Source organism: Carassius carassius, chromosome 45, assembly GCF_963082965.1.
Source record: "Carassius carassius chromosome 45, fCarCar2.1, whole genome shotgun sequence".
Taxonomy (NCBI): domain Eukaryota; kingdom Metazoa; phylum Chordata; class Actinopteri; order Cypriniformes; family Cyprinidae; genus Carassius; species Carassius carassius.
The window spans coordinates 11,226,931-11,249,103 of record NC_081799.1 but is presented as its reverse complement, the minus strand read 5'-3'; the positions used below and the strand labels follow the sequence as shown (position 1 = coordinate 11,249,103).

The following is a 22,173-nucleotide window of genomic DNA, read 5'->3' as shown; positions in this document are numbered from 1 at the left end:
TATTGTGTAATTAACTTTGTATTGTATTGTGTAATTAAATATTATATACGTTATATCTATATCTATAATGTTACCTTATAGAATCTTATTGTAAAGTGTTACAAATTAAATAAACTATTAGAGATTTAATTGAAAAGAATCAGTGGACATTTGCATCCTCAGTTTAATTGACACAGTATAAAAATAAGATTATTCTTTTATTGCAAGCTATTTTCATTCCACTGTTCACCCTACGAAATGTCGTCATCCCTTCTTTGTCTGTTGCCATAGTTACCTTGCTCCTTGTTCATGGTGAGGTTCCTCTCCCCGTATGTGTGTGTGTGTGTGTGTGTGTGTGTGCTTGTGTGTACTTGCTGCAGGCATCTCTCCATGCGTGCCATACATATTTTGATACCTGCTAGAAAAAAAAGAACAAACGAATAATAAAAAAATAAAAGCCTGCAAGGAAACATGAAGGAGATATTCAGAAGAAATATGATCAGAAGGAGTAAAGGGGGATGGTGCAGACCGACAATAATCTTCTTACACTGATGCCACACTGTATGCAGCTTTAAACATGATCGTTTTTGGCACAGAGCTAAAAGAAAGACAATAGACTTAGTGGGCTGCATATGATTATTTTCAGTACATTTCCTACTCCACTGACCTGCAAAATGCTCACAGCTGCTGCACAGGTGGGTTAAGCTCAGGCTAGAAGCCTGTGGTAGTGAAATGCATACTGGCACATAGCTTTAAGGATACGAGGTTGCTATGGAAACGGCCACGGTGGATGGAAGTGGGGGACAGAGCAGTTTTATGAACCCATGCTCTGCAGAGCCTCTGCGGTCTATGAATATTATATAGGACAAGGACCCACTCCACTGACAAGAATCTATAAATATAGACAGCCTTTGAAAGAAACTGTATAGCCGAAAAAAAGGAAGGTATTTGGGAGAAAGGAGAGAGAGAAAGAGTAAACTGCTGGTGGTGGTATACGGGAAAAGCTGACGTCATGTTGCGCTAATGGGGCAACGAAGCATTGCTTTCCTTAGACGACTTCATGAATCTTTCACACTCCTTGCAATCTGCTTGGAGCGAAATGCCTAAAGGGAAGAAAGGACAATTTTCTAAATTTCATGTTTCAGCTACAGTCTCTGGTGGTGATTTTCTAGACATCTGTATTTGATTCTGTTATTTCAGCCCTGAATTGTCCCTTCACAAAGAGTATGATTGACAGGCGATCTGACCAATCATAACATAGATTCCACCATTTTGTCCGACAAAAAACAAATTAGACAGAAAAGTAGATTATCTTTGGTGGACTTTAACATGAAAAAATTATGAGTTCTGACGTCTTTCCACGGTTGCAATAATACCTCCTGATGTTCATTTAAGTTTATTTTGTAAATATGAAAATATGATCGGTTCACGCACGGCTTGAATTGAGGTGCTACAGCGATCTGTCATGACTCATTAAAGAGCCACAAAACTATATTTATTGTTTGAATTTCTTACAAAATGACAGTTTGAAACCTGAGACCTGGTTTCATACCAGAAGTAACCTGCACTGTCTTGTCTGTCTCCTCTTCGCTTTGCCAAGTATCTTTTATACTGTGTGAGAAAATCATGTGTAGCGAGAGAGTCGGATATATCGGACATATAAACAGTAACTAAAGAGGGCGGGTTTTTGTGAAGGCTCAGTTGACTCATTGTTTCCTTGTTGATTTATATATGATTCATTTCCTTTTGCATTTCATCTTTCTCTACCAATCCTCATGACAAGATGAAGAGAAAGACAGTCACTCCACCCCCCTCCCATTCTCTTAGGGTCTCAAAATGTCTTTTTGGATGCTCAAAATCCCTGTGTTGGTGGGCGGGCTCGGCTAACAGCCTTGTTTCCATGGCAACGGCAGCTGCAGGTTTTTTTGAGGCTGTTGACTCCATATTCCCTGTGTGTGAGCAAGGTGGGGGGAGGAACGGAATGGAGGGGTGGGGTCCGGGCGCTCGTTCGCCTGGCAGATGGAGTCCTTTTATTCCGGCTCTTGTTTTCCCACTGAATGACTTCAGTGCTGTCTTACAAAGCAAAGAGATGCAACAAATCTAATCTGCATCCAAAAAAGAAAAAAAAAAAAAACACCAAACCATCCGTCATGCAGTTTTGTGAGCAAATTAATGTAGCTCTTTTGAGAAGTACATTAGAGCCACCTGAACAAGTTATTTTTAAAGTTGGAATGATTTGAAAGAAACTATCTGCTGAGTGTGAAGGACATTATTGGTCAGCTGATCTACTACGAATAATTATCTGCAGTGTTATAAGAGGAACCGACCTTTCCCTGATGGAATGACCGATGGCTCTGTGCAATGGCAGCTGAAAAGACCATCTGCCCTGCTCATGTGTTACGATGCTTCTGTTAGTGTGGAACATTTACTGGCAAGGCTATATGATTTGCAGGCTCTGATCAATGACTTTGTTTATGCAGGCAGCTCTGATTGAACCGCCTAAACGGTGCCATTGAATGTTGTCAGATAGTGAAGCCTTCGATTTATGTATGTATGTATTTATGTATAGCAAAGTATTTATATTATTATTTGGAGCAATAATAAAAATAATAATAATCATAATAATAATTATAATTATTATATGTAAATGTTTCTATATATTTATAAGAAACAACAGATGCCTTAGATTCATTAAATGTTTATTAATATAAGTTTTTTTTGTTCATGTTGTTTCATAGTAGATATCAAAAGGCATTTAAAATGTTACAAAATATTTATATTTCAAACAAATACTGTTGTTTTGAACCTTATATTAATTAACAAATCCTTAAAAGAGAGACTTTAAAATAAATAAATAAATAAATAAATGAGCAGCATAACTGAACTCAACATTAATAATAAGAAGAAATTATTCTTGAACAGCAAATCAGCATCTCAAAATTATTTCTGAAGGATCGTGTGACACTGAAGACTGGAGTGATGCTAAAAATTCAGCTTTGCATCACAGGAATAAAATACTTTAAAATGGAAAACTGCAGATTTAAATGCATGTGAGTTTCACAATATCACCGATTTTACTGTTTTAATCAAAACTATCTATCTATCTAGCTAGCTACTGTGTTTGTATAGATAGATAGATTGATTGGTTGATTGATTGATTGATTGATTGATTGATTGTGAGTGTTTAGAATATTATTTGTTCTCTGTCAGCAGCAGTGGTTGGTCTTTCATGCCACCCTGAGTGTGATTTTGTTGAGTTGCTGATTTGCTGCAGAATCTCTGTGGCAGAGAGGAAATGGAGAGTTTAGTGCTGGAGCAGCTGCTGTCTTGGAGTTTTGCCCGTCTGAAGCAGTGTGTTAATGCTATCATGTCCTGATACAACATCTTAGACAGATTATGTAGGGACAGCTTTATATAGCTGTAACACCTTCAATTGGATAGTGCATACAATTATGGCAGATAGATAGTCCTTATAATTCTGGTAAATAATATATCCGATATATAAGATATCTAACCTCTAATCTGCTTTTGCTTTGGTTTATTTAAGGCCAAGACTGTGCCCTTTTAATGCATCCTATCAAAAAACTGAGCTAATGGAATTTTAAGAAATTATTTTGTATATTGGATATTTCTGTTCACCCCAATGAGGTAAGTGATTTGTGTTGTTTGCCGTGCGTGTGGAGGCTGTATTATGTGCATCTCACACGACTGATTCTGATCGCATTCTGCTGTTTCTCAGAATATTGGAGTCCTTCTCTCATCACCAAGGCAACGGCTGCAGTTGTGTGAGATGACGGCCATTTTGTGGGGGAGAGGAAATGGCTTGGCTGAGAGCAGGTCTGCTTTAATAAAATGGAGGGTTAAACCTTTAAAGAAACTCATCTAATTTGACCATGTTCTCGGCTTTACTCGATACAATCTATAATGTGATTGTGTAAGTGAATCCAAGATCACGTGACCTTCACTTCAAACCACTCTCTGGACTGGAGGTAGCATTACTAGCTACATCAGTAGTCACTTTAACATAGAAACCAACATTATTGTGTGTGGCTGACACTTTGTTCATAACATTTCAATATATGTTGGTTTGTAATAGCTGGTGAGTCAAGTAAATACATGTTTTATGTTTGTTTGTTTTTTAAGCTGAAAATGAGAGCAATAATTTCCCCCACAATTCATTTAGACAAAGCAGCAATTACTCTAAATGTCCCTGAACGTACAAATAGCAGATTGGGTTAATGGTTTTGAAAGTAATTAAATATTTCAAATGCTTTAATATGAGCAGGTGTTTAGGATCTTGCATGGGCTTTAGAATACATCAGGCAGTTTTATTCATCTTTTGATTGTACGGTTTTCTGGACAATCTTCAGTTAGTAGTAATGTGAAGAGTCGTGTTTCTCTATCATTTGGACTGCCTCTGTACACGTAGGCTGTGTCTCTGCTATATATGGATATAGAACAAGAGCTGATGCCCTACTTCGGAAATCTCGGCAGAGCTCCCTCCTTCTGACGCCAGCATTCTTATTCTTCTTTCTGACCTGAATCAATAATGATTCTTAAAATGGGTCACAGACACATCCTGAAAAAGTCAATGCACATTGTATTTCTTTGCACTGCATTCATAAAACAAAGTATATAAAATATATAATAATAAATGAAAACAATATATATATATATATATATATATATATATATATATATATATATATATATATATATATATATATATATATAAATATAAAAAAAAATATATATATATATATATATATACATATATATATATATATATATATATATATATATATATATATATATATATATATATATGATTATATTCTTTTTAATTTATTTTAATTTATTGTTTTACTGAATTTCAAAAAAACATGCAACTGTTAATTACATAGTAATTCATTAGTTTCCTGACAATGACCTTAAAATATAAATGTGATTATGAGTCATTAAACTTGTTCATAAACAACCATTCAAAACCAAGTCTCTTAAGCTTGTAAACGGTGCATTTATTTAATAATAAAAAAAATAATAATAATAATAATACAAAACTGAAAAAATAGAATTATTGTGAAATATGATTACAATTGAAAATAACTATTCACTACTTTTTTCTAAGAGTAAATGTCTAGGAACTGTATTTATTTTATTTTATTTATTAATTTATTTTATTGCCTTTTAATGTCACTTTTGGTCAGTTTGTTTAATATTTGCAGAATGAAAGTAGCAGTTTCTTTCAAATATCTTACTGACCCCAACTTTTCGAATAAAGTTGGATATGAGTCAGATGTCAACAACTGTGTTCACAGACAAAGCAATTCCAAAAATACAGCTCAACCGTGACTGTGAGTTCTGACAAAATTTTATTTCAAATGCAAGTGTTCCAATAATAAAGTAAAACATAAATCAACAGCAATATAAATGTTAGCTAACAAAATAAAAAGGGTAACATGAGGTGCTAAGCATTTCTTTAAAAGGAATCACAGCCAAATACAGGAAAGTAGCCAAGCAGCAGACAGACATTTATATATATATATATATATATATATAAAGATAGATAGATAATCATAGTCAAACAGACAGGAGTGGCATTCCAGTACAATTACCGACTGATTGGAATTACAAGCACAGAAAAGTACAGCAAGATGTGGGGAGGGGTGGTACTCTAAAGACAGTAAGTATAATCTGTTATCTTTCAAAGTTTTAGGTGACTGGAGAAAAGAAAAGTTCAAAGTGTAATCAAGGGGGAAAACCACAAAAATATGCACATACTCCACAAGCCTTAAGCTACGATTGCGTGTTTTCAGAAGTTGTATATGTACAGTTTGGTTAGTTAATGATTTTGAAGGTTTTCTTCCTACAACACTACACTTGATCTTTTTTCTATCATTTTTTTGTTGTTGTTGTTGCTTTTTATTAAAAATACTGAAACATTCCTGTAACAGCCAGCCCTTGTGGCTCTAATGTTTGTACAGACAGGTTACACATTTTATATACACTGTGAAGGTGGTGGTTGTGTAGAACAATGGACAGAATCCTTCTAAGATCCATTCAAGTACAGTGTTGCACTTAAGTTAGTCATTAGTCTTTCCACATGTTCATTATTTGTTTCTTTCTTTTTAATTTACTTCAAGTTTTCCATTAACTCCTAGTGCATTTACTTTGACAAAAAATTTAGATAATCTTTTCTGAGCCTTAACATTACTTGCATTTCTAGGATTCTTTTACCAAGCTAACAGGAAATAAATGCAAAGAATAGTTAATGTTGTTAACCTAACATTCAGCTCTGCTTAACTAGCTATTAAGAAGTTAATGAAGACTGAATCTATTTTTAAATACCATGCCAACAGTGTCTCACCGAACATAAATGTATCCTCTTACCCCGAGAACTAATTAAATTAACTTTCTTGTGTCCTCTTTTTTCTTAATATCCCCATTTCACTGCATAGTTCAGCTCAAAACCTTCATTAAGTCAAGCTGAGAGTTGTGGCACATTGTTAAAAAGCCTACAAGCGTTACATTTTGTAACCACAAGAAGCATCTACTTTGCATCGAGAGAAAAAAAAAAATCACAAAAAGAAGGCTGAAACATGACATTTCGAAAAAATAAAAGAAGAAATGTATATTTTCTTCTTGTTTTAGTAATGCTATTTACAGGACAGTTATCTGAAGAGCTTCAGGGATCTGAACACACCTCCTCTTGTTTAGTCATTCTTTCTGTTTCAGCGACAGCAAAACAGTAAATACTTTTGGAGTTATTGAGTAAGATATTGTAATACAAGTCAAAATACAATAAAAAATTGAGGAAATCTAAGACAAACAAATAAAAACCTCACTTAAAAAGAACCTTAAATCTAAAGATGGTTGATTCTTTAACCAAACTTTAAACTGTTTACTAATTTTTTTTTTTTTTTTTTGAGGGGAGATGCTCAGATCCTTGCGACATATTTCTGCAGCTCTGATAGTGCTTCCACGCTTCTGTCTTACTTCTTGTCTTTCTTAGTAGGCTTCTTCTTGCTGGCGGGCGTCTGAGCTGCCTTGGGGGCTTCGACAGGAGGAAGGGCTTGGGGAGGGGGAAGGGCCTGCTGGGGTACCTGCTGCTGAGGGTTGGCCGTGAGGGTGGCGGTGCTGCCTGGGATGTAGACGTTCTGGCGGTAGTCTGGGCCATACTGTGGATTGTAGCGAGGGCCGAGAGTTGCAGCGGCTTCACTTGCTTCTGAGAGGAATGTTAGGATGAGAAAGAAAGAGGAAATAGAAGGAGGTATAGAGACAGGAAAAGAACAGGAGACAGAGAGATGGGAAAGGTTATAGATGGGTTGGTTCGGCACAGAGCTCATAATTCAGTCACTCAGAAACCGCATTGCAGCTCCCTCAGTGACCTGCTTCTGCCTGCCCATCCCCCCATGCATTATGTATGCCGTAACATCGACACACATCACATACTCAGCAACGTGCTTAGAGAACTGAAGCGGGTATATACAAGAATAACACAGTAAAAAAAAAACAAGATTTTCACAGTTCTTGTGAAATGCATTGCAAATGGAAGTGGCATCGTCATCTAACAGCAGTGAGGCAGTTCTGCCTTTGTTACCACATCATAAATCTGTTCCTTTTTTCACAAATTCATGATGAAATTGTAGTCATGAAATTGTTAACCTAACCAAACCCACATGTTAAAAAGAAGTGCGCTTAACAGTACTACACTTGTAGTGTACGTACAAGCATATTTTCTAAAGAGCAGATTTATATGATATTAATTAAGTAAAAGGCCACTTAAAGGGATAGCTCACACAAAAAATAAACACAATTATGACATAATTTACTCACCCTTAAGTTTCTTCTACTGAACACATTTTGAAGAATGTTGGTAACCAAACAGATGATGGTAGCCATTGACTTCCATAGTATTTTTTTTTCATACTATGAAAGTCAATGGCTACCGGCAACTGTTTGAATAACAGCATTCTTGTTCAACAGCTGAAGAATCTCTTACAGGTTTGGAACAACTTGAGGGTGAGTAAATGATGACCTATGAACTTTCTATCATTTTAAGTTTACTTACAAAAACAAAAACAAAAAAAGAGTAGATTTCATGACTGTTTCTTAAAACACTTCAGATACATTAAAAAAGAGCACAGACTGTCATCTAGGCTAGAGAACAACATCAGCACAGTCATTCTGACTGCAGCTGTGGAGAGGAAAAAGGCTCCTTTGTCTCTTTACACTCAACTAATTTGACTCTCTAACAGTCAATAAATGGTGGGATCCATTTTACTCTGGAAGACACACTCTCTCTCCTCTTTCTACTCTCACTCACTACTTATCTCCCTCATTCGTTACATCATTCAGTTATTACCGGTCTTCAGAATCTGACGTTGAGTACTGATACATCCAATACAATATATGTGGACATACTGCTGTTAAGACCAGCATATGATGTGTTTTGGATGCTCCTGGGCTGATTTGCCCCCAACAGGTTCCTTAATTAGCTTAACCAGCAAGATTATCTTGAAAATTTAGCTTGTAAAGCTGATCAGCCTGAAGGATATCTCTTGCAGACTTTTTTCTTCACTTTATAAGCAAAATGTCTTGTTGGCTATGCTTTTATTTCTGGTTCAAGTCTGTGCTAATGCTTTCTCCTCATTCTCTTATTTGCTCTCCTTTTAAAAAAGATGGAATAATAAGTGAGATTGAGATTCACCGTTCGCTGCTGCCATCAGAGCCTGGAGCTGTTCAGCTTCGGTAGGGGGGTTGGGCCACGGTCCTGTTCCTGCGATCACACCAGCGCTGGCACCTGCCTCATCAGGACGAGCTCCAGCCCTATATGACAGAGAACAGGGTTAGTGACTCAACACACACTCAAACACATTCATGGTGCTTTTTACTCGCATTTCTCCTCTCACACATATACGAGAACAGCAGCCACCATGTTTGCTAGCATAAATGTACCCGGTTCATTAGCTGAGACAGCCATTTTGTGTGACAGGGCAGGACAGTGCAGTGTAGTCTGAAAATGGAAGCTAAAGTCGAAGAAGCAGTGGTAGACATGAAGTAAACAGACAGATACATTGATCAGAATACAGTTGTGTCTGTTTATACCATGTGGCTTGACAACAAATACACTTTGCCCTTCAATCAAGTCACAATTAGCATTATTTAAAGGGTTAGTCCGCCCTATTTTTTTTCAATTACTCACCCTCATGTTATTTCAAACCTTTATAAACTTTCTTTTCATCTGTAAAATGCTAAATAGAAAATATAGCGCCTCGCATATCCAATTCATATGCAGTCTAGTATAGACCAGATAAAAATAAATAAATAAATAAATAAATAAATAAATAAATAAAAAACACCTGCACAGCACTCAAAATTGCATCCTTGGAAAATGTTATTAGCTTAGCAACGTTTCGATCAATTGATGTTCTCAGGCTAATAAAACATGCAGACATATCAGCAGATGTAAATTTGAGTATTTAAAGTGTAGATTTTTTTATTATTATTGTTTAATTGAACAATTGTAATAAAGGTTTATAGTTTGTCCCTCAAGCTATTGTCTACTCTGTTATTTTGAGTACTGTCGATTCAAATTAAAGCTGTCAAAAATAAATTAAAAGTAATAATAAAAAAATATCTTCTGATAAGCTTCAGATAAGCATGTTAATGGACAAAGGGACATACATTTATTAGGAAAATGTGCACGATGCCCTTATATTAAAGTCTTTCAATGTGTTTTTAATTTGGGTAGACATTTTTGTCATTTCACAGATTTTGTTTCATAAATGCGTACATTTTTATTCTTTTTTTTTAAGATGCAAGTTTGAGTAGTGTGTTGAATATTTTGTGTTTCTAAGAAGAAAAAAGTCATACAGATTTGGAATGACACAAGGTCATTCTTTTTTTTTTGGGTGAACTATCACTAAGTATATTTTGGTTATTACAGGCTGCTCAGTTTTAAAATGGCATAACTAAAAAGCAGATCTTTACTCTCTTTCTCTGCCCACACAAACAGATTGATAGCAAAGTCCAAACATAAGGACAGAAATATTTCTCTACTCTTTAGGGACAGACTTCACAGACTTGGCTCTACAAAGCCAAAACAAATCAAATTGGAACAAACAAGTTTACTAAGCACAGGTAAACACACTGCAATGACAACCCGCAGAGCAAGATGCAACAAACAGCTCTCAGCGATACACACACATCCAAAAGCCTTATCCTCAAATGAACCAACTGCATGTAATTTGTGTTCACATTTATATGTGTAGACTGGACAGCATGTCGCTGGAAGCTGCAGGACACATAATCTGTAAGACCTAAACACAGCATTCCACTAGAAGGCTACACCAGGTGAAGTCAAACGCTACCACACACTAGCCTTCTCTTCGCCTTCACTCTACCTGGACTTCTCGTATGGAGTCCATCTCTGCTGCAGGGTGTGGAACCTGTGTTGGCTGAAACATAAGCACAGGAGCATGCAGCTGTCACTTAATCACCCTGCGTCTGACCAGAGCACATGGATGGGTGAGAACGTCTTTGGGTTTCCTTCACCTTTAAACCTTACATATTCTTAAGACGTTGTGTCTCACAGGAAGTTGGTTCACACTGATTGCTGTCATAATATATTTGGTGTATTTGCAGGTTTTTCCCCCCATGTGATTTCTTTTGCAGGATATTCTTCACATGATTTGATTTGTAGGATTTTCCTTTTGCAGGACTTTATTTCTTTTGCAGAATTTCTTTACAGTGTTTATTTTTGCACGATTATAGTAAATTGTCTTTGGCATTTTTAATATTTATAAAATGCTAATATAAAAGGCTAAATATACATATGAAAACACCCTATATGTCTATATGGAAGGAAAATTTGTCAATTATGTAAGACTCTAATATAGATTTTATATATAAATATTGTTTTCTTAACTCTTTTTGCTGACTAAATGCAGAAGACAGTGACCATCAAACATTTAGTCACTCAAATATTTTCAGGTAATCTCAGATTTTGAAAACAATCTGAGATTACTGATTGCTGAAAAAATTATTAATACTTTAGTTTTTTAAAGTATATTATTATTATTTGTTCATTTTAGAAGGTATTTGGTATTACTCAACTCCTGCTGACTAAATTAATATAGTGGCCACCAGAAATGTAGGCACTCAACTGTTGACAGGTAATCCCAGACTTTGTTCTTTTATTATCTCATTCCAATAATAGAGATTAAATGAAAATTATTACAAAACAGTGTACGTATTACCATGTGGATGATCTCAAATGTATTTATAGGTTTTGCTAGACACATAAACTGAATCCAACACTCACCCGCTGGGTCCAGGCCTCTGGTTTGGAGGAAATCGCCAGTCAGCATTAGGTGGATTTTGCTTGAAAATAAGAAAAAAAAGAGATTTGTCAATAATTTGTTTGTCATAGAGATTCATATCCAGTATTGGTCCATCCTGGATCACAGGTCCTTCCATCCTGTCATAGAAGGTTGCAGATCTGAAACACAAATTTGAATTATTGACAGCAAAGTACATTTTGGTGCACTTCCTCTGCTTTTCCTCTGAAACTTCACATTTGCTGATACAGAAAAAAAAAATAAGTTGAGGGCAGTAGTTAGAAACAGCAACAAAGAAGAACATAAAGTAGAAAAGGGGTTATGGGAGAGTGTGTGTGAATAATTGAAACTTCGATTATGTTGCTGTCACGCATGAGTGCATGTACATGAGGAGTATACACAGGTCTGTATCAAACAAAATATGAGCTCACTTGTAGGGGGATTATGGCTAAAATATCAACCCGCTTTGGATTTTTTCATCACTTTGTCATATTTTCCTTAGTTTCCCATACAATTCTATTGCATCTCCCTACACTGAGTTGAGTCATTGTGTTGCAAGATAGCATTCAAAGCATGTGCAATATCCCACTTTGGTCCTACAAACTCTATTATAGATTCCACAGAGACTGTCTGCTATTCGGAACTGTATGCACACAACTGCATCCAACTGCTTCTGCTTTGTAAATCATATTGACCATAACAATCTGCCTCACCTGACTTGAGCATTGGAACACAATATTTTCAGTCATAATTCTTTTCAGATTTATACAGTTAAATTCTCTGCTGAGTCATTGAGTCTAGAGAAAGCTCAGATTGTGGCCTGTTTCTTAATACACTTGGCATTATAGAGTGCTTAGTCCAAAAAGTGAGTCATAGTAACTAGAGCCATTAATGACATACACGGCATGATTTCCATATAACTAAAAATGATTTTGAGAAATGGTGACAATAAAATTCATACAACAAATATATGAATCATGTATCATTTGTTTCACTTACAGATGCAAACATTTTTTACTCACGGACAGTAACTGCTTACACTACCCATTAAAAGTTTGGCGTCAGTAAGAATTTTTAAAATAAATTAATACTTCTGTTCAGCAGAGATGCATTAATTGGTCAAAAGTGACAGTAAAGACACTTATAATTGTACAAAATATTTCTATTTCACATATATGTTGTTCATTTGAACCTTTTATTCAGCATATGATCCTGAAGAAAGAAAAGAATGTATCACGGTTCCCACAAAAAAGGATCATATGACACTGAAGACTGGAGTAATGGCTGCTATCACATGAATAAATTACATTGTAAAATATGTAAAATACAAAACAGTTACTTAAAATTATAATAATATTTCACTGTATTGCCATTTGAATGTGTTTAAGATAAAACAAATACAAATAAAATAAGACTTGGTGGGCATAGAAGACTTCTGTCTCACCAAACATTAAATAAATCTTACTGACACCAAACTTTTAAAAGGTATGTAAGGTAATATTTTATGAAAATCTCACCTTCATGAGTGAGTGAGTGAAGAGTCTTTTTGACAGTCGCATGCCTAGAGTGCTCTGTGGGGCCTTAACAAACACAAAGTCGCTCCTGCTGGAGATAGTGGAGAAACCATGCGTGTATTTGTGTTTGTTGAAATTCCGAGAGGCCCCCACGACCTCCATGTATCTAATAGGACCATCAGTATTTAGCTGCAGGTGGAGGTCATTGTGTTGGTGCTCACGAGGTGTGTGCTTGAAACCGAGTTTTTGCATGAGGCACATAACATAACCATGGTGACTTAGCCAGCGCACCACTATAAAAATGATAACCAGGAATGAAACTGTAATAACGAAGGATAATATGATTATAAGGTACAGAGTGAGGTTAGACACTTTTGGACTTGTTGAGATAGAGCTAATACGTTCAGAAGAGACATCTGAAGCTTTCTCAGCCAGGGTGATGTTAACTACCATGCTAGTGGAAAGAGAAGGCCTGCCGTTATCTTTTACAATCACAATGAAGCTAAAAACAGACTTGCTGTCTTCTTCTGTAAGTCTACGGGCTGTACACAGCTCTCCAGTATGTGCACCTATGTGAAACATTTCAGCATCATGCCCCGAGAGACTGTAAAATAACCAAGCATTGTGGCCACTATCGCCATCCACGAATGTGATGCGATTGAGTAGGTGTCCGATGCCAGCTGTGCTAGGTACCAAAAACTGCAGTGTCCCATCAGATGGGGGTGCAGGGTATATAAGGACAGGAGGATGATCATTTTGATCTATAATAAATACATGCACCGTAGTGTTGGAGCTTTGAGCTGGAGTTCCTCTATCAAGAACCTGCACTATGAATTGAAAAGCATTCAATTGCTCATAATCAAACTTTCTCATGGCATATATCTGCCCACTATCTGGGTTTATATATACATATGAGGACACAGACCTTCCAAGAGCTTCGCTCTCTAAAATTGAGAAATAAACGGTGGAATTCTCACCCAAATCTGGGTCTGAGGCTGACACGGACAGAAGGAGAGCATTTGGGGCATTGTTTTCAGCTATGTCCACAGAGTAGGAAGGCTGTGAAAAGACTGGGGGGTTATCATTAACATCTGAAAGACGTAACACAAAAGATTCCTGGGAGGAACAGGGTGGGGAACCAGAGTCTGTGGCAGTCACAGTAATAGTGTATTCAGCCACAGCCTCTCTGTCCAGCAGGCCATCGGTCATTAAAGTGAAAAGCCCTTTATATGGCAAACTCATTTTGAAAGGCAACCCATAAGGAATGTGCACACTCACATCGCCATTTTCCCCTGTGTCTTCATCTTTGACTTTGATTAGGGCAATGACAGTCCCTGAACTCACATTTTCAGAGATTACTGGAGAAACCACATTAATGCTGATAGCAGGAGTGTTGTCATTCACATCAATAATCTCGATTTTGATGTTGCACGAGCCCTCCATGGGAGGTATTCCTTTGTCTCTAGCAAGAACAGTGACGTCATATATATTAGCGAGCTCGTGATCGACTAATCCTGTAACTCTAATTTCACCAGTCATAGAATCCACGCTAAAAAGTTTTAACACATTTCCAGGGGTGTATTTATCAAACATATAAGTTATTTCACCATTTTGACCATGATCGTCATCAGAGGCATTAAGAGTAGCAACTAACGTTCTATGAGGTGAATTTTCTAAAAGAGTGATTCTTTTTGTAGGATTATGAAAATGTGGCGCGTTGTCATTGACATCTAAAATATTTATAAAAATGGCACTGTTGTCGGACTTTTCTGGACTGCCGCCATCCACTGCAGTTAAGATCAATCTAAATTCGCTCGTCTTTTCTCTGTCTAGGGGCTTGTTTAAGACTAAAATTGGGATTTTGCTTCCGTCGCTTTTAGTGTCTACTTTTAACATAAAACAATCGTTTTGACTAAGAAAATAAGCGCGCAGTGAATTCACACCCACGTCAGGGTCGTGCGCACTTTCTAAGCGCAATATCGTGCCTGGCGCAGCCGCTTCTGAAATTTCCAAAGAAGTGTTTCGACTTTGGAAGTGTGGCGCGTTGTCGTTAACATCCACAATTTCTACCGTAACGCTGTGCATTTCCAAAGGAGTTTGAAGAGAAATCTGAATCCGAGTGTGACAGTGTAAACTTCCTCCACACATACTCTCTCTGTCCACTGTTTGCTTGACCACCAAAGCTCCAGATGTCAGGTCTACATCCAAATAATTAGCATTAGATTCCGATATGACTCGCATCTCTCTTTTAAGCATCATATGAACGTCCATTCCTAAATCTTTATTCAAGTGGCCAACAATTGTTCCTGGTTTAGAATCCTCAGCCGTAGAATATAAAAGTTCCGAAGAGTGCGTCGCAAAATACAAACAGTTAAGAACAATCCAAACTGCAGCCCAGTCCAAATGTCTCTGAAAAAGCTCATTAAGCTCCATTTTCACTAGTAGCTAGAGAATCCTTCGGGGTTTTAATTCATGCATATCCTACACCCGACGAGACGTTGTTTAGTATATGAGAAAAACGTTTTGTTTTATATCCATGATCTCCACCATTTGTTCTAAGTTTCTAAACTCACAATACAGCTCTTAAGAGCAACAAGCCTGTGCGGCTCTATGAGAAGAGTTAAAGGGGTGGAGATAAAAACATGCGTTTCTATTGGAGGAAAGTTACTTTGCTTGGACCAAAGCGCGCACGGAGCTGTCCAAGGTGCTGATAGTAGGGTCACTCTCTAAGTTACTCATAAATAATGTAAAATGTATAAATGTAACTTGTTTAAATCTGAGTTTGTCTCACCTGTTGGCTCTCAAACGTCCACGCGCTGTCTGGAAATGACGCATCAAGCACGTTTAATGTGTCTGTAAAGTTTGTGGTGCTGCTGGGTTTAACGAGGGTGAGATCACTGAATTCTGACATTGGAGAGAGATAGGAGCCAAAGGACTGACTCTGAGACATCATGTCTCCTCCCAGAACCTCCACATACTTAATGGGCCCGTCAGTGTTGAGCTGGATCTGCAGGTTTCTGTTGGGGTTCTTGTATTCAGAGTTTGTCCTCCTGATACAGCAGCTTCTACTGCCTCGTGCACATTTCACCAGTAAGATGAAAAATGTCAAAAGACACAACAAGGACACTGAAGCCACTGAAATGATAAGATATAAAGTAATTTTGCCAGTTTTCTTGTTGGGCTCGATCGTTTTCTCTCTATAGTCTGAGATGGGCTCATGAAAGCTGTCCTCTATCAGTATATCGACTGTGACTGTGGTGGACTGGATCGGTTCTCCATTATCTTTTATTTCTATCAGCAGTCTCTGAGAGGAGTCGTCGTGCTCTGAAACAGCGCGTTTAGTCCTCACCTCTCCCGTATGTAAATTGACACTGAACAGAGACGCGTCCGTGGCCTCCGCGAGCCTGTAGAACAGCCAGGCGTTATGACCCGAGTCCGCGTCCACTGCTGTTACCTTAGTAACGAGATGTCCTGCTTTAGCAGAACGGGGCATCCTCTGATGAGAGACAGACCCCATGGATGTGGACGGGTAAATGACAGCAGGCGCATTATCGTTCTGGTCCGAAATAAACACATGAACGGTCGCGTTACTGCTTAAAGATGGAGAACCATGATCTTTAGCCTGAACGATGACCTCAAACACTTTTATTTTTTCGAAGTCAAACGAATGCATGCTAAATATGCTTCCATTGTCAGAGTTTATGTACATATATGAGGATATTGGAGTATCCCAATTTTTAGGGTTCTCAATAGAGTATGATATTTTACCATTTACGCCGACATCAACGTCTTGGGCAGATACCGAACAGATAATGGAGCCTGGAGGGTTATTTTCTTTTACGTACACATAATACACATTTTCAGAGAACTTTGGTGCATTGTCATTAACATCAATAATTTTAACTGGAATTATTGTTTTGCTACTTAAAGGGGGCGAGCCTGAGTCAAATGCAGTGATTTCCACGTTATACTCAGGGAACGTTTCGCGGTCTAAAACACCGTTTGTTACCAACGAATATTCGTTTGAAAAAGACGGTTTTAAAATAAATGGAAGGTCAGACTGTGTCTGCAGACTGACTTTTCCATTGTCACCAGAGTCGATGTCCCGTGCGCTTATTAACGCTACAACTGTACCGCTAGGCGCGTCCTCGCGCACAGGGCTCGGTTTAGACGTAAGCAGTATCTGAGGTGGATTGTCGTTAATATCCGATACTTCAATTTTAACTGTGCAATGGCCCTCCATTTCGGGGACACCTCTGTCTCTAGCTCTTATCTCAATATTGTACAAGGGAGTGGTTTCATAGTCCAACTCTCCGTTTAGTATAATTTCCCCGGTATCCTCATCGATGTGAAATAACGAGCGCAAAGCATCAGAAGTATGCTCTCCTAAGGAATATTTTATCTCTCCATTAGGACCTTCGTCCAAGTCTTTTGCTTCAACTTTAAGAATCGTCGTGCCCTTTTCTGTGTTTTCAGAAATAGCCGCTTTGTAAACATTTTTATCAAATACGGGGTTGTTGTCATTGTTATCCAGCACAGTGACATTAATTTGGGACGTTCCCGATCTAACCGGGTTCCCTCCGTCTAAGGCAATTAACATTAGCTGATGCATCGGTTTCTTTTCGCGATCTAGAGGTTTCTCCAGTACTAATTCAGGTACCTTTCGCCCATCTCCAAGATCTTTTATTTTTAAACTGAAACATTCGTCTTTACTCAAAGTGTACGATTTCAATGCGTTACTGCCTACATCTGGGTCTACTGCGCTCTCTAAAGGAAAGCGCATGCCAGGGACAGTGGCTTCTGCTATTTTTAAAACATGGTCCATCGACTGAAAATGCGGAAAATTGTCATTAATATCCTGTATGTCGACTTCCACTCTGTAAAGTTGTAAAGGATCCTCAATAACGATTTGCAGAGGCAACAGACAATGTCCGTTTTCTCCACAAAGGATCTCTCTGTCGATTCTCTCATTAACCACAATCTCTCCTCTTCGTAAATCCACGCTGAAATACTGCTTACCTGATTCAGAAGCTATTCGCAACTTACGGTCATACAGCTCAGATATTTTCAGACCTAAATCTTTTGCAATATTTCCAACAACAGCGCCAACATTTAATTCCTCGGGAATTGAGTAGCGAGTCTGTCCTTCTGTCGTATTCCACAAAAGAAGAAAGAGAAAAAAGAAGAGCAAATAATGCCTCCACCATCTGAATGCCACCCTCTTTTTCATTTTGATTTTATATCCAGACTATCACCGTTCTAATAGAAACTAGGAATCCCACCGCGAACACAATTTCGCTTGTCCATTTTGTCTCAAAAATATGTTAGAATCCATTTTATCGGAGAGATAGCATCCCTCTTCTCCGCTTGCACTGAACGTAGTAATTTCAGTGGGGGAGGGAGTAGATCTCTTTGTACAATTCTGCATGTGATTGGTGCAGAGAATAATCGCAAGAACCAGTAGCAAAATAACTGCCTCTTAAAGGCGCAGTATCAGCACCTGCTGTCAAACTCACACCAAATAACCTTGCAATAGAAGAGTATGATATATCATGGGTCATATTTTATTTGTGCTTTTTGCATAATATTGTTGTTTAATTTATTTTAATATTAATTAAATAATTCTGAATCATTTGGTATATAACGTGATGCTTTGTATATATATATATATATATATATATATATATATATATATATATATATATATATATATATATACACACACTAACATAGCTCTCACCTTTCTATTTGAAGAACGTTACTTTAGTAAGACGAAAGCGCACGTGTGGTGCTGTCCAAGGTACTGGAAATACCGTCACTCTTATTACCGTTATACGTTTAAATAATATATAGCAGGGATAGGCATCGTCGAGTACCGCTGTCCTGCAGAATTTTAGCTCTAAACCTAATCAAACACACCTGAACAAGCTAACTAAGTTCTTCAAGGCTTGGATTGGAGCTAAACTCTGCAGGACATCGGCACTCCAGGACCGACGTTGCCTACCCCTGGTATACAGTGTATATATAAATATTAAAGTTTAAATCTGAGTTTGTCTCACCTGTTGGCTCTCAAACGTCCAGGCACTGTCTGGAAATGACGCATCAAGCACGTTTAGTGTGTCTGTAAAGTTTGTGGTGCTGCTGGGTTTAACGAGGGTGAGATCACTGAATTCTGACATTGGAGAGAGATAGGAGCCAAAGGACTGACTCTGAGACATCATGTCTCCTCCCAGAACCTCCACATACTTAATGGGCCCGTCAGTGTTGAGCTGGATCTGCAGGTTTCTGTTGGGGTTCTTGTATTCAGAGTTTGTCCTCCTGATACAGCAGCTTCTACTGCCTCGTGCACATTTCACCAGTAAGATGAAAAATGTCAAAAGACACAACAAGGACACGGAAGCCACTGAGATGATAAGATATAAAGTAATTTTGCCAGTTTTCTTGTTGGGCTCGATCGTTTCCTCTCTATAGTCTGAGATTGGCTCATGAAAGCTGTCCTCTATCAGTATATCCACTGTGACTGTGGTGGACTGGATCGGTTCTCCATTATCTTTTATTTCTATCAGCAGTCTCTGAGAGGAGTCGTCGTGCTCTGAAACAGCGCGTTTAGTCCTCACCTCTCCCGTATGTAAATTGACACTGAACAGAGACGCGTCTGTGGCCTCCGCGAGCCTGTAGAACAGCCAGGCGTTATGACCCGAGTCCACGTCCACTGCTGTTACCTTAGTAACGAGATGTCCTGCTTTAGCAGAACGGGGCATCCTCTGATGAGAGACAGACCCCATGGATGTGGACGGGTAAATGACAGCAGGTGCATTATCGTTCTGGTCCGAAATAAACACATGAACTGTGGCGTTGCTGCTCAGAGATGGAGAGCCATGATCTTTAGCCTGCACTACAATACTGAATAGTTTTACGTTTTCATAATCAAAGGAGCTCATGCAGTAAATAGAACCATTTTCAGAATTAATATAAAAATAAGATGATGCTGGCACGTGATTATAGTTTGAGTCCAGAATTAAATAAGTAAGTAGAGCGTTTTTAGCCTGGTCAGTATCAGAAGCTTTTACTGAAAACAGTGATACCCCTGCTGGATTATTTTCGTTTATGTAAACATTATAAGATGACTGTGAGAATAGTGGAGGGTTGTCATTTACGTCACGTACTTCAACATGTACCGTCTTCATAGTTTTTAAGGGTGGAACACCGGAGTCCATGGCCATTATTGCTACATTATATTCAGAATGAACTTCGCGGTCTAATAATGAGTCAGTTATTAGTGAATAATGATTATGAAACGGTTTTAATTTAAAGGGAACATCCGGAGAGACAGTTAGCTCGACTTTGCCATTATTACCGGAGTCCAAGTCTTTGACGGTAATCAGAGCAACTACAGTTCCCACCGTTGCATTTTCAGGCACAGGGTTAGGTAAAGATGTCAGTATAATCTTTGGAGGATTGTCATTCTCATCTATGATATCTATTTGAACCGATGACTGTCCCTCGAGCTCTGGATTCCCTTTGTCTTTAGCACACACATCAAACGTATACGTTTGTTTCGTCTCGTAATCTAGTTTTCCAATAACTGTGATTTCACCGGTTCCAGCGTTCACACTAAAAATATTTCTTACAAGTTCAGGCGTATGCGCACTAAATAAATATTGTATTTCACCGTTTGGACCTTCATCTAAATCGGACGCTTTTACTTTGATCACACTTAAACCAGAAACGGCGCTTTCCAGAACAGATGCTTTGTAAGCAGAAACTTCAAATTTTGGTTCGTTGTCGTTAATGTCTTGAACAATTATTTGCAATACAGACGTGCCAGACTTGACTGGATTACCGCCATCCAGGGCTGTTAAAATAAGCGTATGTATAGAGTGTTTCTCCCTGTCTAAATTTTTTTCAGTCACAAGTTCAGGTACAACTCTGCCATCTTTTAGAGTTTTTACATTAAGGCGGAAAAAGGTATTACTGCTAAGTGAGTAAGTCTTTAAGCTATTGCTACCAACATCAAGGTCCTCAGCACTTTCAAGGGTAAATCGTGTCCCTGGAGCAATAAGTTCAGGTATTTTTAATGTGGCATCTTTATTATGGAAATTTGGTGCATTATCATTAATGTCTTGTATTTCTATCTCTATGCTATGTAACTGTAACGGATTCTCAATAACGATCTGCACTGGCATTAGACAACTGGCGCTTTGTCCACAGAGCGTCTCTCTGTCTATACTGCCATTAACTACCAGATCACCCTTCTCTGAATCTACACTAAAATACTGTCTATTCGAGTCAGATGCTATTCGTAGCTTACGCTCGGCGATATCTGAGATGTCAAAACCAAGATCCTTTGCGATATTCCCAACGATAGATCCTTCCTTTAACTCTTCAGGAATTGTGTAGCGAATCTGAGCTCCAGTTGTATTCCACAATAGAGAGAAAGCGAACAGCAAAAGCGCTGCCCATTTCCACCCTCCGATCTTCCTGTGTCTCATTTCTCTGTTGCACTTGACATTCCCATCAACAAATCGTCAATGCATATCCAGAGAAAACAGAATGATATTCTTCATTTTAAAATGAACTACCCAGCCCATTCTCGTTGTGGTGATCAGCCTCATAAAGCGTTCATGTTTCCTCTCGCTCTACAGCTCTCATCATTGTAGTACTCCTCCTCTGGCTGGGGGAGGGAGTAGATCCCTTTGTACGTCTGAAGCAGGATTGGTTCTAAGATCAAGGCTCTCTCATCCAATCGATGCTTTGCTGTTTCTTAAAGGTATAACCAGCACTCTGTTGTGATTGTTACGGCATCTAGTGGAGAATTATTTGTTCCGAAATATTTCAAACCCATGCTTATAGATTATTACACGGGCAAATATTTTTGTAAGCAAAATGTCTTTAAAGTAGCCTAACAAGGTTTGAACATTTTTGTGAGCATAAAGAATGGGCAAGTTTAATTTATCTGGTTGTTTTAATAACCTAATTGAAAAAAAGTAACTAATGGACATTTGTTACATTTTTGTGTTTACAGAAAATAAATAAATAAATATAGCAGATAGCCATACATGGGCGACCATCGCGAATATTATTTTTCTGTGTTCTCATTTGACCCAACCGCATAAATAGAAAAAAAAAAGAAAAGAAAAAAGGAATTATATTATCACGAATATCCAGAATAGGAATTATTATTATTAATAACAATAACACAAAAGCATATAATAAGTCTGTTTTTTATATAATAATAAAAATGCATATTTAAAAACTTAAGTTTTAAGTAAGTTTAACTTAAAACGGGGCCAATCGGCATGTAGTAGCCTATTTATACTTTTGCCCTGTAGCCATTT

The 22,173-nt window shown here is 37.8% G+C and overlaps 1 protein-coding gene across 33 annotated transcripts in view; it reads right to left on the bottom strand.

The window, feature by feature from the left end:
• Nucleotides 1–5,332: 5,332 nt before the first annotated feature.
• LOC132127880 (protocadherin alpha-C2-like) overlaps nt 5,333–22,173 on the bottom strand; it is a 149,848-nt gene continuing 133,007 nt past the window's right edge. For 13 of the 33 annotated variants that reach the window (XM_059540118.1, XM_059540113.1, XM_059540112.1 and 10 more), the window contains exons 2-5: nt 11,306–11,364; nt 10,386–10,439; nt 8,690–8,808; nt 5,333–7,204 (exon numbers count right to left, since the gene is read on the bottom strand). In XM_059540118.1, coding sequence (XP_059396101.1) covers nt 6,972–7,204; nt 8,690–8,808; nt 10,386–10,439; nt 11,306–11,364 — 465 coding nt within the window. In that variant the 3' untranslated portion in view covers nt 5,333–6,971. Of the gene's footprint in view, nt 7,205–8,689; nt 8,809–10,385; nt 10,440–11,305; nt 11,365–12,838; nt 15,583–15,626; nt 18,414–18,894; nt 21,141–22,173 lie in introns of those variants that run through there. The other 20 variants (XM_059540130.1, XM_059540127.1, XM_059540126.1 and 17 more) reach the window with 8 other exon arrangements.